The sequence below is a fragment of the Melanerpes formicivorus genome, unplaced genomic scaffold (assembly GCF_026170545.1).
Source record: "Melanerpes formicivorus ecotype bairdi unplaced genomic scaffold, bMelFor1.0.p_v2 SCAF_10, whole genome shotgun sequence".
NCBI classification, from domain to species: Eukaryota; Metazoa; Chordata; class Aves; order Piciformes; family Picidae; genus Melanerpes; species Melanerpes formicivorus.
In genome coordinates, this window is record NW_027142362.1 from 6,374,409 (window position 1) to 6,394,452 (window position 20,044).

General features: G+C 51.2%; 1 protein-coding gene across 2 annotated transcripts in view; it reads right to left on the reverse strand.

Annotated features, from left to right (window-relative positions):
- Window positions 1-403: 403 nt before the first annotated feature.
- MTHFS (methenyltetrahydrofolate synthetase) overlaps window positions 404-20,044 on the reverse strand; it is a 32,556-nt gene continuing 12,915 nt past the window's right edge. For both annotated transcript variants that reach the window (XM_068143428.1, XM_068143429.1), the window contains exon 3: window positions 404-1,249. In XM_068143428.1, the coding sequence (XP_067999529.1) occupies window positions 1,026-1,249 (224 nt within the window). In that variant the 3' untranslated portion in view covers window positions 404-1,025. The remainder of the gene's footprint in view (window positions 1,250-20,044) is intronic.

Here is a 20,044-nt window from a genome sequence, read left to right on the forward strand (position 1 = left end):
GGGTGACCTCATTGCTGGTGATAAAGATGTGCAGGGCAGTGCTGGAAGGATGGAGCCAGGCTGTGCCCAGTGATGTCCAATAACAGCACAAGGGGCACTGGGGGCAAGCTGGAGCAGAGGAGGTGCCACAGGAACAGAAGGGAAAACTTTGTCACTGTGAGAGGGTGACATAGCCCTGGAGCAGGCTGCCCAGAAAGGCTGTGGAAGTGCTCTCTGGAGACTTTCAAACCCTGCCTGGACATGTTCCTGTGTGACCTGCCCTGGGTGATCCTGCTCTGGCAGGGGGGTTGGACTGGATGAGCTTTCAAGGTCTCTTCCAACCCTGAACATTCTGTGATTCTGGGACCATTCCAAGCTTGTCTTCAAAGCAAAGAGCCATACACCAAAGTCATGGACATGAAGCTTTTAAATGAACAGGCTACACCTTTTATTCTAAGACAACTTCCAGGTGCCAAGTAGAGTCACAATTATTGTACAGACTAAAATTAGCTGAGGCTTTTCCCAATCACCATTTTTTTGCCCAGTTTACTGTAAGATTTATCTGGCACTTTCCTGTTTTGCTCACAGATGGACAGAGGGAGTACTGAGAACTCTTACCATAACCAGTAGCTGATTCCAGAGTGGACCCAGAACTACCAGCAGCAGACAGTTAAGTTTCAAACTGGAATGACAAAACTCTTCAGTAGCTTGTTCCTCAACAGAATGATGAGAAGGAATGGCCCTTAGTGTAATGAACAGCCCCACATTCTTGTTCCTATTGATTCTAGAGTAAGAATTTACACCAGGTATTAGAAGCAAATCAATGCAATCCTCGCTACTCTTCCCACATCTACATGGGCCAGGGTGATTTTTTCCCTGTTCAAATACAAACAGTGTATTTTATTGCTCCCAAAGTCATAAATGACTATTAAAAAGTCATGAGTTGATGGATCTTTGGCAGGTCACCCTGTTCAAGATGGATCTTTGGCAGCTCCCTCTGCTCAGGATGGATCTTTCTTTGGCAGGTCACTCCCTTCAAGGCACTTTCAGCAGCCTTCATAAAGGATTTCATCTACTTGGACATCATTTGCTGCCACAGGCACTGATTCACATATCTGCTCCCTGAAGGCCAAGGCAAGGGTGTAAGGCTTCCCCCTGGGGTGTTTCATGCATCTTTCAAGGTAGGTATCATAATATCCTTTCCCTCTTCCCAGTCTGTTGCCTTTTTTGTCAAACCCAAGGCCTGGCATGAAGATCAGGTCGAGACCTCCTGTAGAAAAAGGAAAGAAACATTAGTGGCTGCCCTGTGGATGTGCTGATGGCTCAACTGCATCCAGCTTCAGGCAGGAGCGAAAATGCAAGCTTGGTGTTTTGCAAAATGCTTCCCTTCCTTTGATCAGATGAAAAACACTCTGAGTGCTAAGCCTGTACATTTACATTTTCATCTTATCAATTGCATACTAGATCAGCTGCAAAATAATTAGACCTTGAAAAGCTAGAAGGGGGAAGAAAATAAAACCCACCCTACATTATAGCAAATTTCTTTTATCATTTTAACCCCCCACACTTCCAACTGCTGATGATTATGGCTCTAAATCCAGGCAGAGACTGAACTCAGGGAAATGAAATGCAGGAGGCATCAGAAAATCAAATGAAAGCCAACATCAGGAACAACAATGGGAAAGGGAAATAAAAGGAAAAGAAGACATCTAAGAGAGACACCACCTTCTGGCCACAGTTTGTAAGATGTCATGGTCTCTTCTCCCAGGCAACCAGCACCAGAACAGGAGGACACAGTCTCAAGATGTGCCAGGGGAGGTTTAGGCTGGATGTTGGGAAGAAGTTCTTCCCAGAAAGAGAGATTGGCCATTGGGATGTGCTGCCCAGGGAGGTGGTGGAGTCACCATCACTGGAGGTGTTTAGGAGGAGGCTTGATAGGGTGCTTGGTGCCATGGTTTAGTTGATTAGGTGTTGTTGGATGATGGGTTGGACTCGATGATCTTGAAGGTCTCTTCCAACCTGGTCTATCCTATCCTATCCTATCCTATCCTATCCTATCCTATCCTATCCTATCCTATCCTATCCTATCCTATCCTATCCTACCCTATCCTACCCTATCCTATCCTATCCTATCCTATCCTATCCTATCCTATCCTATCCTATCCTATCCTATCCTATCCTATCCTATCCTATTCACCTTCACTCAACCTCCTAAGCCCAAAAGGCCTTGAGCACAGTGCAGGCTGGAAATGGGCACTGCCCCCTTAGATCAAGACCAAGACTGGGAGGCCGGGCTCTTTGTCACACCAGGCTCCTCCTCTCCCGAAGGAGTTTCTTCCTGAGCAGCCAGCAATTGTCCCAGCTGCTCCAGAAGCACACAAAGGTGTTCTGCTTGCCTGCCCTGAATAGGCCTCCTTCTGGAGGGATGTAAGGGCTCCCCAAGATGCACTTGAGTGGGACTCACAATCAGTTCAAACACTGAGCAAGTTGTGCAAGCTGCTGGTCACAGATGGAAGCGGCCGGCCAGACCCGGACAGCAGACCCCACCAAGCAGCTCCTGAGGGAAAGGCAAGACCTGCCAAGGCCTTTGTTCTTGCCTTGCTCATACTCTGTGACTGGATGTGGATTGGCACCGTGCCAGGCAGCCAGACAATTTCCACTCAGCTGCCGGCTTGCTCCAGGAGCTGATTCACATCACTGCCAGGTAGGCAAAGGCTGCCAGGCTGAGCCCCTGCCAGGCAGGGAGGCAGCTGGCTGCAGATTGCCATCACTTCTGCAAGGCTTCTTGGGTCAGTGTGAGAAGGCTTGCAAGACTTCCACACAAATGAGCCTGGCTGGCCTGCTGCTGCCTGCTGAACTCAGGAACGTCCCCTCACCAGTTTCACAACGCAAGGGCAGACTTTCCCCACTTGCTGCTGCAGCAGACACACTTGAGGAGAGGAGGGGAAGAGCAGCGGTGGAAGGACAGCACAGAGCAAACCACAGCTGACAGCAGTCTGGAAAGAAAGCAAATGCTGAGTGTCAGACCACTGCTGCTTCCTCCTTAGAGCCTTGAGCAGCTTTCTACAGCTGCCTTCTGCTCCCCCTCCAGGGCTAGGACGTGTCAGGGATCTTTCTGCTTTTCCTATGTCCAAAGCTACTTTCCCCTGATGTTTTGAACTGTGCTGCTCTCACTACATCTACCTGAGGAATGATGACCAACACTCAAGATGTGTGGGAGCATCCAGTGGCAAAGCCAGAGCCAAGCAGAGTTTTTCACTTCCAGGGAATCCCATCTGAGATCCTGAATCAACTCTGGACTCAGCCTGCAAGAGCAAGTGAAAGATTCCCCCAAAGACCAACTCATCTGCACACACTTCCCAGGCTCCTGGAGGTTTTCTTCCACTGTTCATTGCTCAGAGAAGAGTCACTGCTGTGAACACTCATCCATCAACACCTGATCACTTAATTAGGACACTGATATAAAACATGCAAGGCAACACAGTGTGAAATGCCTGGAGATCAATCTTGCAAATCCAGCATCACCCGCTTAACAAGCATGGCCTTCTGCAAGAGGTCAGGGGAGGAAGAGGAGGGATTAGCCAAAGGGCAGCCCACAGAGTGTTAGTGGTTGGAACAACAAGGAGTCTGAGTGTTTCACCATGCTGCAGTCAATTTTTGACTCCCAAGACAAATGGCAAACAGAGGACAAGAGGCATGAGGGCAGACATCTGACCTCACCCGGCAGGAGATGCCACTTGGCTGGGCTCAGCATGTGCAGCATGTGGGACACACTGTCACAGCTCAGTGTTCAAGCTACAACACATCTTTGCCAGCTGCCAGGTCCATAGACTAGGACCCAGAAACCAGCTGCCCATCTCCCTGTTAGCATGGGCTAATTAATAGATTCTGCAGGTCAAGCCTTCCCCAAGTTGCTCCTGTGCTCACTGCTTACCCTCTCCATCATTTGCCTCACCTTGGCCGCTTGTAGGTACTCAGGTGGCCCAGAAACTAATGTGGGACACACACCAAGGATGCACAGAAACACTCTGCCCTGGGCTGGATTTCAGCTGGTTTTGCTCCACCTGACTCTCATGGCAAAGAGTGGGAGACCTTTGCAGCTGCTGGCAGGAAAGAATGCACAGAGGGGGTGAAGGTGCAGAGTCGAAAGCTGTCATATCTCCTGACATTTGTAGCACACAGAGGAAGAAGACAGGTCAAGGGAAGCACTAAGGAAAGAGGGAATTGGCAGGAAGAGAGTAGAGAAGAAAGATGCTTTCTGTGGAGTTTGACTGCTAGCAGCAGGCATACTTGAGTGCATTTAGATGTACTGAAGCACTGTGTTTCCTTCTGAGCTCTCTGGAGAAACAGAAACTGGTTTAATGAGTCAGCTCCTCTCTAATAATGGAATTGTTTTTAGGCTGAACAACTCCAACTAACTTTTGCAAATCTCAGGATGAAAAAAACCCATGCTGTGAATGCTGCAATAGTTACCCTTCTGTTCTCCTTCTGCTGCAGCACTGCCTCTCCTCTGACTCAGAACACGCTGCCTGACATCCGCCCAACTCACACTGCACAAGACTGAAGGAAAATGCCAAGCAAGACTCTGAGCAGAAAAATGACACAGCTACACTGCAAGGAGCCCGAGGGCAGCTCAGGCAGCATTAGCCTCAAACCCTGCCCCAGGATCCAGAATGATTGGCAGAGAGCTCCGTGGAGGAAACACTTCCCTGCCACAACTTGGGGAGCACCAAACCCTCCTGCGGTGCCTGCGGCACTGCGGGGGGGAAGAGATGTCACAGGATGAGAGGTGACACACAGATGAGACCAAGATTGCACACACAGATGAGACCAAGATTGCAGGCACAAAAGATTACTGTCAGCAGGGAGAGCACATCAACAGGGTGGCATGTGAGAGTGAGAACGCCTTAACCCTCTTGGAATGGGGCCCTGGTGTTCCAGGCTCTTCCAGCCCTGCAGGACCCCCAGTTGCCACTCAGGACCACAGGATGCTGCCACTCAGGATCAAAGGATGTTGCCACTCAGGACCACAGGATGTTGCCACTCAGGATCACAGGATGTTAGGGGTTGGAAGTGACCTCTGGAAGATGCCTTGCAGATCTGCTCTGCCTTCATGTCCTACTCTGCTTGCTCCCACAGACTGCTGGGTGAAATGCTGCCCTTGTCCCTCACATGGCAAAGCAGGGAGCTCAGCATCAAACCCCACATCACACCTCAGTGCCCTGTAAAATGTCTGACATTCACCACCTACTTCTGTCCTCCTCCTTGTAATGTTCCCTGTCCCCCACATTTCTGTAGCTGTTACCTTGTGGTTCTTGGATGCCCAAGGGTCACAGAATCCTAGAATGGCTCAGGTTGGAAGGGACCTCAGAGATCAGCTCCTCCAAACTCCCCACCATGGGCAGGGACACCTCTCCACTAGACTCAGCTGCTCAAGGCCTCATCCAACCTGGCCTTCAACACTCCCAGGCAGCAGGCAGCCACAGCCTCCCTGGGCAGCCTGTTCCAGAGTCTCACCACCCTCCTGCTGAAGAACTTCTTCCTCAGCTCCAGACTAACCCTGCTCTCCCTCAGCTTCAAACCATTCCCCCTTCTCCTGTCTCTGGACACCCTGATGAAAAGTCCCTCTGCAGCCTTCCTGGAGGATCCCTTCAGGTGCTGGAAGGCAGCTCTAAGGTTCCCCTGGAGTATTCTCCAGGCTGAGCAACCCCAGCTCCCTCAGCCTGTCCTCATAGCAGAGGTATTCCAGCCCTTGGATCACCTTTGTGACCTCCTCTGGACTCACTCCACCAGCTCTGTGCTCTTCTTATGCTGGGGACACCAGAACTGGATGCAGGATTGGAGGTGGGGTCTCAGCAGAGCAGAGCCAAGGGGCAGAATCTCCTCTCTTGACATGCCAGGAGCCCAGGAAAGCACATTCACAGCCTAGGATTTTGTTACAGGCAATCCATGCTGCTCCTGGAATGCTTGTTTGTGGCCTGCAGATTTCTAAGGGCTGTAAACACTGTCTGAGGCAACAATGAATTGCTCCAGCTTCCATGTAGAGGACAGAAGTGCTTCCTACATGCTTCAGTTAAGCTACTGGATATCCCAGTGAGGTTAGCAGTTATGGTGACAGTCACCTAAGACTTGTTGTATCAGTGACATGAGCTCTTGTGGCCACAGCTCCTTCAACTGTGTAGCCCCATGCACAAAACATGCCCTGACTTCTCTCAGTGTGGGCACCTGGCCCTGATGGCATGGCCACCCAGGTGTCATTGACCCTGCTGAATACAGCAGAGCCAGAGCACAAATTGATTTACAGGCTCACAGGTGGTCAGTGCTGCAGAACTGTTGGCATGCTGCCTGGCACTGCCAGTCCAAGTGAAACCCATGCCTGCTCCAGGGGACATCATTCCCACAGTCAGTAAAGGCAGAAGAGTGCAAGTCTGGCTCCTCCCAGCCCAGCACAGCTGGGTTTGCTCCTGCAGACACAGCCATAGGCTCTTCTGCCAGATGTTGGAGCACACACCACAGATCCTCATCCAGAACATTGCTGTGCTGCTCTGCCACACAGCCTCCTATCACTAAAAGTGCTCTGGTCTGGAGAAAGCACCAAAAGCCTCAGCACTGCCTTAGGGCCACAGAGAGGCATCACCTGAGACCAAAACAGAGGAGATGGGCCAAGTTCTGTGTAGTGTGGACAGGGCCAGCCTGTGCCACTTGGCCCTGTGTAACTCAGCACTGCAGACACAGTCCTGGCTTCAGAGCCCCGTGGGGCTGCACAGAGGCAGCCTGTCTGCACTGCCTTGTGGACATCTGTGGTGGGTTCAGGCTATGCCTTTGAAAATTCACCTGCAGAGTTCAAGCAGGGAAGCAGAAAAATGCAAATAAATCACTACTGGGTGTAAAGAGGAAAACAAAAGATTATTCTAAACAAATTCATTGGGTAAATGGTATAGACTAGACTAGACTAGACTGGACTAGAATTAACCAGCTTGGAAAAGACCTTTGAGATCTTCAAGTCCAACCTATCACCCAACACCATCTAATCAACTAAACCATGGCACCAAGCGCCTCATCAAGTCTCCTCCTAAACACCTCCAGGGATGGTGACTCCACCACCTCCCTGGGCAGCACATCCCAATGGGCAATCACTCTCTCTATGAAGAATTTCTTCCTAACATCCAGCCTAAACCTCCCCTGGCACAGCTTGAGACTGTGTCCTCTTGTTCTGGTGCTGCTTGCCTGGGAGAAGAGACCAACCCCCACCTGGCTACAACCTCCCTTCAGGGAGTTGTAGACAGCAATAAGGTCTCCCCTGAGCCTCCTCTTCTCCAGGCTAAGCAACCCCAGCTCCCTCAGCCTCTCCTCACAGGGCTGTGCTCCAGACCTCTCCCCAGCCTCGTTGCCCTTCTCTGGACACGTTCAAGTGTCTCAATGTCCTTCTTAAACTGAGGGGCCCAGAACTGGACACAGGACTCAAGGTGTGGCCTAACCAGTGCTGAGTACAGGGCACAACGACCTCCCTGCTCCTGCTGGCCACACTTCCTGATGAAATTTCTTGCTTGTAAATACAGCTCCATCTGTTTCTAACTGACTTAGTCTGGCTGAAGTTAATGCTGGGGGGAAACTTCAAGACACCACAACAGACACCCCTGTCACAGAGCAGTGAAATGGCTTGGCCAAGGCCTCAGGAAGCCTTTGGCAAGGCAAGGGCCAGGAGGGAGGTGTGCAGGCTGTGCCCCCCCTGCCTCCTGCAGCAGACCCCAGGGGCAGCATCCCCTCACTGCTGTTCTGAACAGCAACGCAGGCTTCCCATTCCTCCAGGCAGCTGTGGTGAATCTCAGGTTGGCAACTGCATTTCTCATTACCCTTCAGGATGGTATCAGGTTTGATTTGTTCCCTAGGGAAGGATTTTCTCCTTGCACCTCATTACCTCTCTGCTCCTTAATCTGCTGCTCCTAGTGGAAATGCCAGCCGCTGCTCCCAGGACTCTTCCTGACAATGGTTAATTATAGAAGACTCCATCACACTGCACAGGCACAGGTCACAAAGACTGCTGGGGCCTTGTCCTGCCCTCAGGAGCAGTCAACAGGGTCCCTTTCCTCCCAGGTTTGAAGGGGCTCCACCAGTCCCCTGCCACCCGCCGTGCAGGGTCACTCACCTCCTCCTGCACAGCCAGCCAGCCCTCATGGGAGGTGACACTGAGATACTGTCACCCCACCTTCTCAGCCCTCACTGCCCCTTGCTTTGTGCACACAGCAAAGTGCCTGGGACCCATCAAAGTGGGAGCTGGGACTCTTTTGATCCTCATCTCCAAAGCTCTTGAAAGAGGACGAGGCAGAGGCCAGCTGGTGGCAGCTCCTCTGTCCCTGCTCACAGCTCAGACACCTTCTGAGCTCAAGCCTACAAGAGGTCAGCCTGCAAGCCCACAAGCAATGAGCTCTGCTTGCTCCTTGTGCTGCTCCTCACAGCAGCAGCTGTGCAGTCTGAGCTTCTCCCTGAAGCACAGAATTTGTGCCCTGTTTACTCCATCAGCACAAGGCTGGCTTGGTGCTCCCAGCCTGGCACCTTGGGCAAGAAGCAGCTTCTCAGCAGTTGTTTTTTCCCCATGAACAGCTCGCTCTGCAGAGGCAGGCAGGGATTTCCCCTGCTTTGTTTGGATGTAAATCATAGAGCAGAGTCATAAAATGTTTTGACTAGGAAGGGACCTTTATGAAATGGTTACAGAAGGTGTAGGAGCAGAAGAATCAGGACAAGCACAACATCCTGTTGAAAGGAGAGGCACATTTCTGGTGTTATGCACACCATAAACAATGTCAGCTCAGCTGCACACCACCTCTGCAGAGCTGACAGGTGATTGAAAGCTGTTCAGTTACAAGGAAGGGAAGCTTGCCTTGCTCCCTTTCTAATCTAGCAAGGGCCAGGAGGGAGAAAAGAAACACAACCTTTGCAGGAAAACCTTACTCTGCAGAATGGGAAGGGTGCAGGAACCACCTGCCTGTAGATCTGCTGCCCCAGCACACAGGAAAGAATTAATCACTTGGTTGTGATACTTTTTGATTTTGGTATGGTAAGTATCAGCTTTGGTGACATGCAGGGTATGAGCCAGGCAGTTAGACTAGCTTGGAAAGTCCTAATGAGTGACAGAGTCGTCACTGTAACTTTAATTAGCAGCAGCACAGTTAGGAGGCCTCTTGGGTAGGTGTTAGCTCCTCAACGCACACTCTGTAGGGCACAGAGCATCATCTTGTTCTCTGTTTACACAGCACCTAACACTGTGGCCTGGGTTAATCACCAGGCCTTGGGGATCCCAAATGCACAGAAGGAACTATTTCAATTATGCTGCAGCCAAGCCAATCCCTTCTCCTCTAGGCCTACTGCAAAGCCTTCTCCTCAGACGGCCCTGGGTGCCCATCACAGCACTGCTGAGGCTGCTGGCAGCTTGGTGTCTCTTCCTGAGGAAAGTTTATTGCCCTTTGGGGAAAACCTGCCTTGGGTTTCCCAGGAGCATCCCTGTGTTACACACTACCCTTGGTATGAGGGCAAAAGGGGATCTGCCAGGTCTGCTCACTACAGCCCTAACCCAGACCCTACCCAGGTGCACAGCTCATGGAAGGGCTGGGACTGCTCCCAGAGGAAACCAACTCCTTATCCCAACCAAGCCCTGAAGAAACCAGACACTTTTATATCCCCAAGCAAATGAGCAAAGAGACAGAATAATGAATTCCCCTTTGCTGCCACTGGTAAGCAATTGGGAGAAGGCACTCATCCTTTCAAAACAAGGCTGCTGACTGGCCTGCCACCAGCACAGAGGATGGCAGCCACAGTCACACTGCTGAACCTGATCCCAGGCACTGCTGCAATGCAAATGCAATCCCTGAGACTGAAAGGAAACCCTTGCCCCACAATTGCTCACGCCATACAGCCTTTGACAACCAGCAGCAGAAGCTCAGCATGAATCCTCAATCTCCTTGGAAACCTGAGTTGCAGCACTGAGGATCAGATCCTCAGGTACTGCCTTCAGCATTGCTCCACTGACTCCCCTCTTCACCAGCCTTGGCAGCTACATGAAACATCCCCTGAGCTTCTGACAGGAATTTGAGGAAAATCAATTCCTTTCTCTTGTAGATATTTGCTGTGGGTTGGTCACAAACAGCTCCCCTCCAGTGCTGGCTCTGTCGTCTCCTCGTGATCCCACACAGCTCCCTACCAGCACTGAAACTTGTGGTGCAGGGGAAAAAAAGCAGCAGTCAGGAGCTCTTCCTCCAGGTGTTTCCCCCTGTGTGAACACCTTTAATTGTGTGCCACCACAGCACTTCAAGGAGGCACTCTTTGCCAACTACTCATGGACACCTCCTGCTTTAGAAAGAGGCAGAGACATGCTGCCCTTTCTCACCCAGCCAGGCACAGGAACCAAAACTCAAGGTGTCACATCCAAATCCCACAGGCTCCATCCATGCTCTCCTGCTACAGGGCACACCATGAGGGAATCACAGAATGTTAGGGGCTGCAGTGGACTTCCAGAGAGCATCCAGGGCAGGATGACCCAGGGCAGGTCACACAAGAACACATCCAGCTGGGTCTTGAAAGTCTTCAGAGAAGGAGACTCCACAGCCTCTCTGGGCAGCCTGCTCCAGGGCTCCATCACCTTCACCATACAGAAGTGTCTCCTCATGATGAGGTGGAACCTCCTGAGTTCCAGCTTGACCCTGATGTTTCTTGTCCTATCACTGGGCACCACTGAAAAGAGCCTGGCACCTTCATCCTGACACCCACCCCTCAGATATTGATAGACATTGATCAGATCCCCTCTCAGCCTTCTCCTGTCCAGACTGAACAGCCCCAGGGCTCTCAGTCTCTCTTCACAGCAGAGATTTTCCAGTCCCCCAGTCACCCTCATAGCCTCTGTTGGACTCTCTCCAGCACATCCTTGTCTCTCTTGAATTGGGGAGCCCAGAGCTGGACACAGTATTGCAGGTGTGGTGTCAGCAGGGCAGAGCAGAGGGGCAGGAGACCCTCCCTAGGCCTGCTGGCCACACTTTTCATACTGCAGCCCAGGAAACCATGCTTTTAACAGCAGGGGCAATTGCTTGGGTTTATTTTTACTCCTCTCTGTGCACAGGAATTGCAGGCACCTGCAAGTTTTTGCATCTTTTGGTCTTCTAAGAGACATTTTAGCCCCTTCCATGCACACCCATCACCTACCAGGCTCATTTTTGCATACACACAGATGCCAAGCAGCCTGTCTCCTCTGCAATCCACACACCCCAGGTAATTGGTCCACTAGCAGGACTGAGCCAGCTCCTGTTATTACTCCAATAAAACATTTGGCAGAAAATAGAACCATCAGCAGAATCTCCAAGCAAGCACCGAGCAGCTCAGCGTTTATCTGTCTGCTCATCCATGTCAGTGCTTTGTGTCAGCATGAAACATTGGGCTCCACACTTCACACTTGCCCTGCTGAACTACAGCAGAGTGAAATATTTATGCTGCTCCCTGAGCAGCTACAGGATAGCCATCAGTCATAGAGGGTTAAAACAATGGTGTGGCAGCCACTCACCCCTTGTTAAGCCTGCAAAACACACTAAGGCGGCTGCCTGAGCTGCTCCTGTGCTGCTCAGCTAGGATCAGGCAAACACTCTCCCATTTGGAATTCACTTCAATCTTAGCAACCTGGTGCCAATGCATTTGAAAGGTTAAGGGCACTGCACAGCACCAGCTGCAACAGAATCACAGAATGGGTTGGGTTGGGAGGGACCTCCAAGGGTCATTCAGTCCAACCCCCCTGCACTGAGCAGGGACATCCTCCACCAGAGCAGGTTGCTCAGAGCCTTGTCCAGCCTGACCTTGAATAGCTCCAGGATGGGAACTCAACTACCTCCCTGGCCAACCTGCTGCAGTGTTCCACTACCCTCATGGTGCAGAACTTGCTCCTAGCATCCAATCTAAATCTGCTCTGCTCTCCTGTCAAACCATTGCTCCTTGTCCTGTCCCTGCAGGCCTCTGCAAACAGTCCCTCTGCAGCCTTCTTGTAGCCCCCTTCAGGTACTGGAAGGCTGCTTTTAGGTCTCCCTGGGGGCTTCTCTTCTGCAGGATGAACCACCCCAGCTCCCTCAGCCTGTCCTTGTAGCAGAGGTGCTCCAGCCCCCTGATCATTTTTGTGGCCCTCCTCTGGACCTGCTCCATCAGGTCTATGTCCTTGTGTTGAGGGCCCCAGAGCCTGACACCACACTGCAGGTGAAGTCTCCCCAGCCCTGCACAAATAAACCAATCCTGCTCCATAAGTGAATATCCTTCCAGGTGTCATTAGGGATGCTACTGTCTAAGGCTAAGACTTGTGTTCCAGTCTAGCTGGTTTCACAACCTGGGAGGGCTATGAAGCTTTAACCATCACACTCACATCCCCTGAGGTTTAACTTAACAGTCACCTGAGGTCTAGTGTCTCATTTTCAGACTCTGCCAAATGTCCACCCCAAAGAACATCTCAACAAGTACTTTTGTATTTCACTATTACTCAGCAAGCCTGCAGAAGCCCCTTGAGAACCCCAGAATCACTCAGTGCCACCCACAGAAGTTCCTGGGTTTGCAAATTCAGAGTAAAAGAGAGAACTGCTTGGAAATGCTTCAGCTGCCAGCCTGTGACAAATGACTTCTCTGCTCCTGATGTTCAGATATGTGAGCAGGGTTGGGAACAGCCTGCTTGGGACTACATGGACAAGGAAAAACATCTGGTTTAAAGGCTTGCAGCTGGGTTTTCCCTGGAATTTTAAATCACCACATCACTCTGAAATAAGATGTACCAAGGAGAGGACAAATGGCATTAGAGCCACTTTACAGCACATCCATGCATGGTGTGCACTCAGCAGATCTGCTCCTTTGGAGAAACAAGGCCCTGGGGCTTGTAACTGTGTGTGCTGGGATGGTCACAGCCCTGCTGCAGCCCAAAATGCAAGGAGCTTGGGGAAGCTTTGTGTGTTGTCACATTCAACTCTGCCAGATTTGAAGAGCTGCACTTCCTGCACTGTTTAGCTGAGCACTCACTCAAATCCTTCCACTCAGCATAGGTGTGTGCTGCTTCATTTCCTCACTCTTGGCCCTCTTTTGCATGCTGCTGCCTGTGTCTTTTTGCAGCAAGCTATGACAAAATGAATCATTTGGGTTTTGGGGTTTTTTTTTGGGGTCATGCATCACTATCAATATTTCCAGAGCCCTTTGACTCATGCAGCAGAGAGCCTACTGTGAAACATGCAGAAGTGCTTGTGAAATGTCCAAGGCTAAGAGCTCAGCTTCCTTGGCAGTGCCTAAACCTGGCTCCTGTGGGAGTGACACCCTTTGTTGGGAACACTGGGCAAGCCTGCAGGCAGAGTTCAGTGAGCACAAAGAGTTGTGGTGGTTCTTGTGCTGGTCTGGAGGTGATGGCACCTCCACCCTCAGCACCACAACAGCTGAGCACTCCTGCTGCTTCCAGCACAAGATTTTCTTCCATCTCTTTAAGCTTGCCCAGCTTAGCCCCCTCCTGACTGCCCCTGGAATCCTCCACCTGCCCCACTCCAATCCCTGATTGTTTTGGACACCTTGGGCTGGAGCCTTTGTTCTCCTCTGGGTGTGAGTGCAATGCCTGGATGAGATTTTAATTGCAGGAAAACAACCTAAATGGCACCAAAGCTCCCCAGTAAGAGCATGGGATGCTGACACCTGCTGGCACAGGCCTTCATGTCACTCCTGAACAACAACCTGCCACCCACTTACACCCCACAAGCTGACTCCCATCTCACACACACCCCAGACAGCAGAAGCAGGAACCAAAACCACTCATGATGCCAAACATGAAGACACAGCAACACAAGTCTCCTGTTCCCTGAAAGCCAGTAGCTCTTGGCCAGGTCCTGGCAGTGCATTTTGAGTCTCAACAAAGACAGAGGGGATTAACTGTGCCAGGAAGACAAATCCTTTGTAGCTGGAAAAGTGCTGACCTCATTTAATTGCCAACTAAGCTGGCAGAAAACCAATCCTAGGAAAAGGAAAGAAAGGAGTGGGGGGGTGGGGATGAAAGGTAGTAGTTTCCTGGCACATTCATGAGCTGAACCTGCTCAGCAGTGAGTACTGGAGATGGCTCTGGAGTTGGGAGGATGAGGGGAGCACAGAGCTGGAAGCAACACAAAGGCAGCAGGACTGTCCCTTCTGGCACCGGTGGCTGTCGGCAGGGCTCAGCTGTGTCACCAAACTACCTTCAGTCCAAACCCCACACACCTGGGCAGCAGGGAGAAGCTTCCTCTCCTGTTCCCCAGCTGCTGTGCACAAAGGCACTGAGACAAGCTTGGTGCTGGCTCTTCCTTTCCAAAAACAAAACTGAAGGGGAGACCAAACCATCTGTTTGGATTAACTTCCACAGCCAGACACAGGCGAGTTCCTATCTCCCGTGTCTGAACCTGCTGCACAGCCTCATGGCACGCTCCAGACATGAACCTGAGCTCTTGTTTGTTTTTGAAAGACTCCTGTTTCTAGGAAACAGGATGAGGAACATGCCAGTGGCACTGCTCACACTCAAAATTAGCCCTCTGAAACAAAGCACTCGAGAGCTCCTTGCAGTGAAATCGAAAGCCCTTGCCTGTGTTGCTTTCACTTCCCTTTAAACTCCAATTGATTACAGCAGAAGGAATCTTTTCTGTTGTTTTGCTGAGTGCAAGGAGAATGTTTTCTGCAAGCAGGCAAACATGGATGTGACACTGAACATGATTGCAAGGCAAGGAGCTGGCTTCAAGCCTTAGTGAACTTTATGAAAGCCAAAAAGCTGTAGCGGCGCTCCCGGAGCTCTCAGCCCTCCAGGGTCCCTGCAGGGTACCCTGGCACCAGTGCTGTTAAGATGAAACCACAGAGTGCTTACAGGTTAGTCTGTACCAAGGAAATTGAGGACATAAGGACACCAAAGGGCATCACCAAAGGTCAGTTTTTGCATTTCAGGGCATTCTTGCAGAAGCCTGCCAAAGGAGAAGCCTCTTTGCAGTCATTGCTGCAGCTGCTTCTGAACAGGGGCACTGCTGGAAGTGCAGCTAGAAGAGTCTGCATGCAGCTAGCAAACTGGGTGCTGATTGTTGTTAAGCTGTTTCAGAGGGCTGTGGAAGCTGGTGCAGACATCAAGGGGAAAAGCAGACCCCAGCTCCAGGGGAGAGCAATCCCAGTGGCAGTGCTGCAGTCCCACATCCTTCACCTGGAGGCTGGGATGCAGAACCCCTGCCCTGAAGGGAAGCAGTGGCCATCACAGCTGGCTCCAACTCCTCAACCATTTTATTTCCAAACAAGTATTTTCCTAGCTCTACCTGCTGTGGAACAAGCTAGAGAGAAGAATGCTCAGTTCTTTTATGGATCTTTAATACTGGCCCAGGCCTATTTTGTAATCATTATGGGATACCTGTCTGAGGAATGTCTTTACCTGGGCATAACATTTTTCCCTCAGGCATCTTTTCTCCCATACAAAATCAGAGACTGCAAAGGCAGGGAGAGCAATGGCTGGAGCTCTTATAGCTCCAGGACAGCTTCTGTATGGCAATAAGCAAATGGGCAGAGTTTGAGAGAAGAAGATACAACAGACACACTACAACTAAACAGCTAATAATGAGAAGAAAAGTCAATCAAACATCCTTCTGTACTTCTCATCACAGCAGAGCGCGGTGTCACCTGAAGTGAGAGCAGCCAATCTAGAGTTAATACAAGGACCAGAGGATTTCACCCATGGTAGGGCCACAATGGAATATTAACATCATCAGGAACATAATAGTTCCCATTACAGCTAACTAACCAGTGCAGCTCACAGCTGTCAGAAGGCAGCAGAGCCAAGAGCTTAAGGCAAATAAAATGAGCTGCTGCCCACAGGTAAAGGCAAAGCAGAGCTTTTGTTTGTAAGGGGCTAAGCTGGGGGCTGCAGCTGCAGAGGGAGGAAGAAATGGCCCAGTTTCCATTCATAGATTCATAGAATGTATCAGCTTGGAAGGGACCTTGAAGATCATCTTAGTTCCAACTCCCTCCCATGGGCAGGGACACCTCCCACTGGATCAGGGTGCTCAAGGCCTCGTCCAGCCTGCCCTCGATCACCTCCAGAGGGGACATCAATGACTTCCCTGGCAAACCTGTTCAGCTGTCTCCCCATCCTCATTGTAAAGACTGTCCTCATCTTTATTGCTACACAGATAGCAGCACCCTGTGAGACTTCCTGATTTGCACAACGCATGGGGCTGGACTGCATGTCCAGAGCTCTGCTCCTGTCTCTTGCTCAAGACATGGTGCTGGACTGCATGTCCAGAGCTCTGCTCCTATCTCTTGCTCAAGACATGGTGCTGGACTGCATGTACAGAGCTCTGCTCCTATCTCTTGCTCAAGACATGGTGCTGGACTGCATGTCCAGAGCTCTGCTCCTGTCTCTTGCTCAAGACATGGTGCTGGACTGCATGTCCAGAGCTCTGCTCCTGTCTCTTGCTCAAGACATGGTGCTGGACTGCATGTACAGAGCTCTGCTCCTGTCTCTTGCTCAAGACATGGTGCTGGACTGCATGTCCAGAGCTCTGCTCCTGTCTCTTGCTCAAGACATGGTGCTGGACTGCATGTACAGAGCTCTGCTCCTGTCTCTTGCTCAAGACATGGTGCTGGACTGCATGTCCAGAGCTCTGCTCCTGTCTCTTGCTCAAGACATGGTGCTGGACTGCATGTCCAGAGCTCTGATCCTGTCTCTTGCTCAAGACATGGTGCTGGACTGCATGTCCAGAGCTCTGCTCCTGTCTCTTGCTCAAGACATGGTGCTGGACTGCATGTCCAGAGCTCTGATCCTGTCCCTTGCACAAGACATGGTGCTAGACTGCATGTACAGTGCTCTGATCCTGTCTCTTGCACAAGACATGGTGCTAGACTGCATGTACAGTGCTCTGATCCTGTCTCTTGCACAACATATGGTGCTGGACTGCATGTTCAGAGCTCTGATCCTGTCCCTTGCACAAGACATGATGCTGGATTGCATGTCCAGTGCTCTGATCCTGTCTCTTGCACAACACATGGTGTTGTACCCCATGTCCAGTGCTCTGATCCTGTCTCTTGCACAACACCTGGTGCTGGACTGCATGTCCAGGGCTCTGATCCTGTGTGAGGGGAAGCAGATCCTGTGTGAGGGGAAGCAAGCATCCCATCCCCTCTCCACAAGAAGCCTCAGCACCAGAACGCCATCGCCTCGCTTGCACTGAATTTGCTCTCCTTATGCATCTCCAACCACCATGCCTCATTGTCTCCAAGCAGAACTTCATTCCCAACTTTAAATCATTTCATTAAAAAATAAATTACATTAAGAGCTGAGCCTCCATTTTCAATTTGGCTTCCTGCATGCTCTGAGGTTTTCTTTCACATGACCAGCACAAAAAGATTTTAAATGATCATCCATCCCTTGGCATATTTTGTACTGTTAAGTTTTAATCAAGGCTCCCAGGGGAGAGGAAAATCTAATAGTGCCTTCAATCACTTGACAATCTTGTTTGGTGTGTGTTGTTGTTGCTGGTTTGGGTTTTTTATTCCCCCTCTCTTCCTGAGCAGTAATATTTAACATCTCTGCTCTTCACGTGCTCGTATTTCATTCATTCCAGATCCCTTTCCAGCGGCATAGATCTCATTTAAACACTCCCCCATCCCCCCCCGCCTGTCATTTAGCACACATCACCTTCAGACTGATTAGCATCATTCTGCCTGCTCCCATGGGGCCTCCATGTGCAGCTACCCAACAGCTGATGGAGCTCGAGCAGCAGATCAGACCTCTCCTGGCCTCCAAGACACAGCAGGGCCCCCTCACACCAGTTTTTAAGCCCAACCCTTAATGTGCCTCATATTTCAAAGCTCTCCCGTTTCTGGGGCCTCTTTTTGGTTGAGGGAGGGGGCAGGCCATCAACTTTTTATTCACATCCCATTTTATTTCACAGCTGTAAGTCAAACCCATTCCTCTTAAGACTGCCTTGCCACCGCTCCAGTCGTGCTTCCAAAGAACTGTGCTGAGATCTGGAGTAACTCAGAATGCTGAGGGCAGCACAGGGCCAGCAGTCCCAGCTGCAAACACAGCCTCTTGGAATGTATGGATAAAGAGCAGGAGTTTAAAGACAGGTGAAAAAAAGCTTCTGCAGGGTACATCCCAGTAGCAAGGTGTAAAAACACAGACTCCTGGAACGGCTCAGGTTGGAAGGGACCTCAGAGATCATCTCCTCCAACCTCCCCACCATGGGCAGGGACACCTCTCAGCTAGACTCAGCTGCTCAAGGTGTCATCCAGCCTGGTCTTCAACAACCCCAGGCAGAAGGCAGCCACAGCCTCCCTGGGCAGCCTGTTCCAGAGTCTCACCACCCTCCTACTGAAGAACTCCTTCCTCACATCCAGTCTAACCCTGCTCTGCCTCAGCTTCAAACCATTCCCCCTTGTCCTGTCCTAGACACCCTCAAGAAAAGTCCCTCTGCAGCCTTCCTGGAGGACTCCTTCAGGTACTGGAAGGCAGCTCTAAGGTGCCCCTGGAATCTTCTCTTCTCTGGGCTGAAGAACCCCAGCTCCCTCAGCCTGTCCTCACAGCAGAAGTGCTCCAGCCCTTAGATCATCTTTGTGGCCTCCTCTGGACTCCCTCCAGCAGCTCTGTGCCCTTCTCAGGCTGGGGACACCAGAACTGGAGGCAGGATTGGAGGTGAGGTCTCAGCAGAGCAGAGCCAAGGGGCAGACTCCTCTCTCTTGACTCTCAAAGGTGATCTTTCCAACACCCCCTGCAGCAAGCAGGGACATCTTTAACCAGACACAGAGGCTCCTGGGAGCAGAGCTGCTGTGTGCTTTAGCAGGCAAGTGGCAGATGGTTTGGCATCCCCACTGCAGACAAGATGCTGGATTCCCATGGGTGACATTTTTCATCTTGGGTAGCTCTGCCAGAGTGGGCAGAAGGGGAGGTATGTTCTTTTATTTCAGGCAAGATGGTTTCTCAGCACCAAGCCAGCAGAACAGAACAATGAGGAAAGCTCTCTTGCTCCATTCTTTAAGGCAAGAACTTACACTCTTGCTTGTGGGGCTCTGTGTCAGCAGCGTGGCTTCAGCCCCCTTCAAACCCACCTGAGCTGGGCTCAGGCAATGTGGTAGGTGTTTGAAATCCTGCCATTGGCACAGGCTTAGGAAAGTTGGGTCAGGGTGAGTGCTGGGCCTCTCTGAAGATGACATCCATCCTCTCTGGACTGCTGCTGGAGTCACAGCAGCATGGGTGGCCCCACAGCTCTCTCCAGGAGCCAGTGTCAGTTTCCAGGGCATGTTCATAGGCTCATAAAATGGTTTAGGTTGGAAGGGACCTTAAAGATCATCCAGTTCCACCCCCCCACCATGGGCAGGGACAACTTCCACTGGAGCAGGCTGCTCAAGGCCTCATCCAGCCTGGCCTTGAACACCTCCAGGAAGGGGGCATCCACAACCTCCACCTTAGCTACTCATGCCCACCCTACACAGGTTGCACTGATACAGCTGCACAGTAAACTGGATCCATTCATCTGGGATAAAAACATCCCAGCCACAACAGCCTAGAAGAGAGGAGGAAAATACTCTTCATGCAGAGCTAACCCAGCTTGCCCTGGAGAGGCAGGAATATGCTGACACCATGAGGGTCGGAGTGGCTGGAGAGCTCCCAGACAGAGAAGGACCTGGGTGTGCTGATCGACAGCCACCTGAATATGAGCCAGCAGTGTGCTCAGGTGGCCAGGAGGGCCAATAGCATCCTGGCCTGCATTAGGAATAGTGTGGCCAGCAGGAGCAGGGAGGTCATAGTGCCCCTGTACTCTGCTCTGGTTAGGCCGCACCTTGAGTACTGTGTCCAGTTCTGGGCTCCTCAGTTTAAGAAGGACATTGAGACACTTGAGCGTGTCCAGAGAAGGGCAACAAGGCTGGGGAGAGGCCTTGAACACAAGCCCTATGAGGAGAGGCTGAGGGAGCTGGGATTGTTTAGCCTGGAGAAGAGGAGGCTCAGGGGTGACCTTATTGCCCTCTACAACTACCTGAAGGGTGGTTGTAGCCAGGAGGGAGTTGGCCTCTTCTCCCAGGCAAC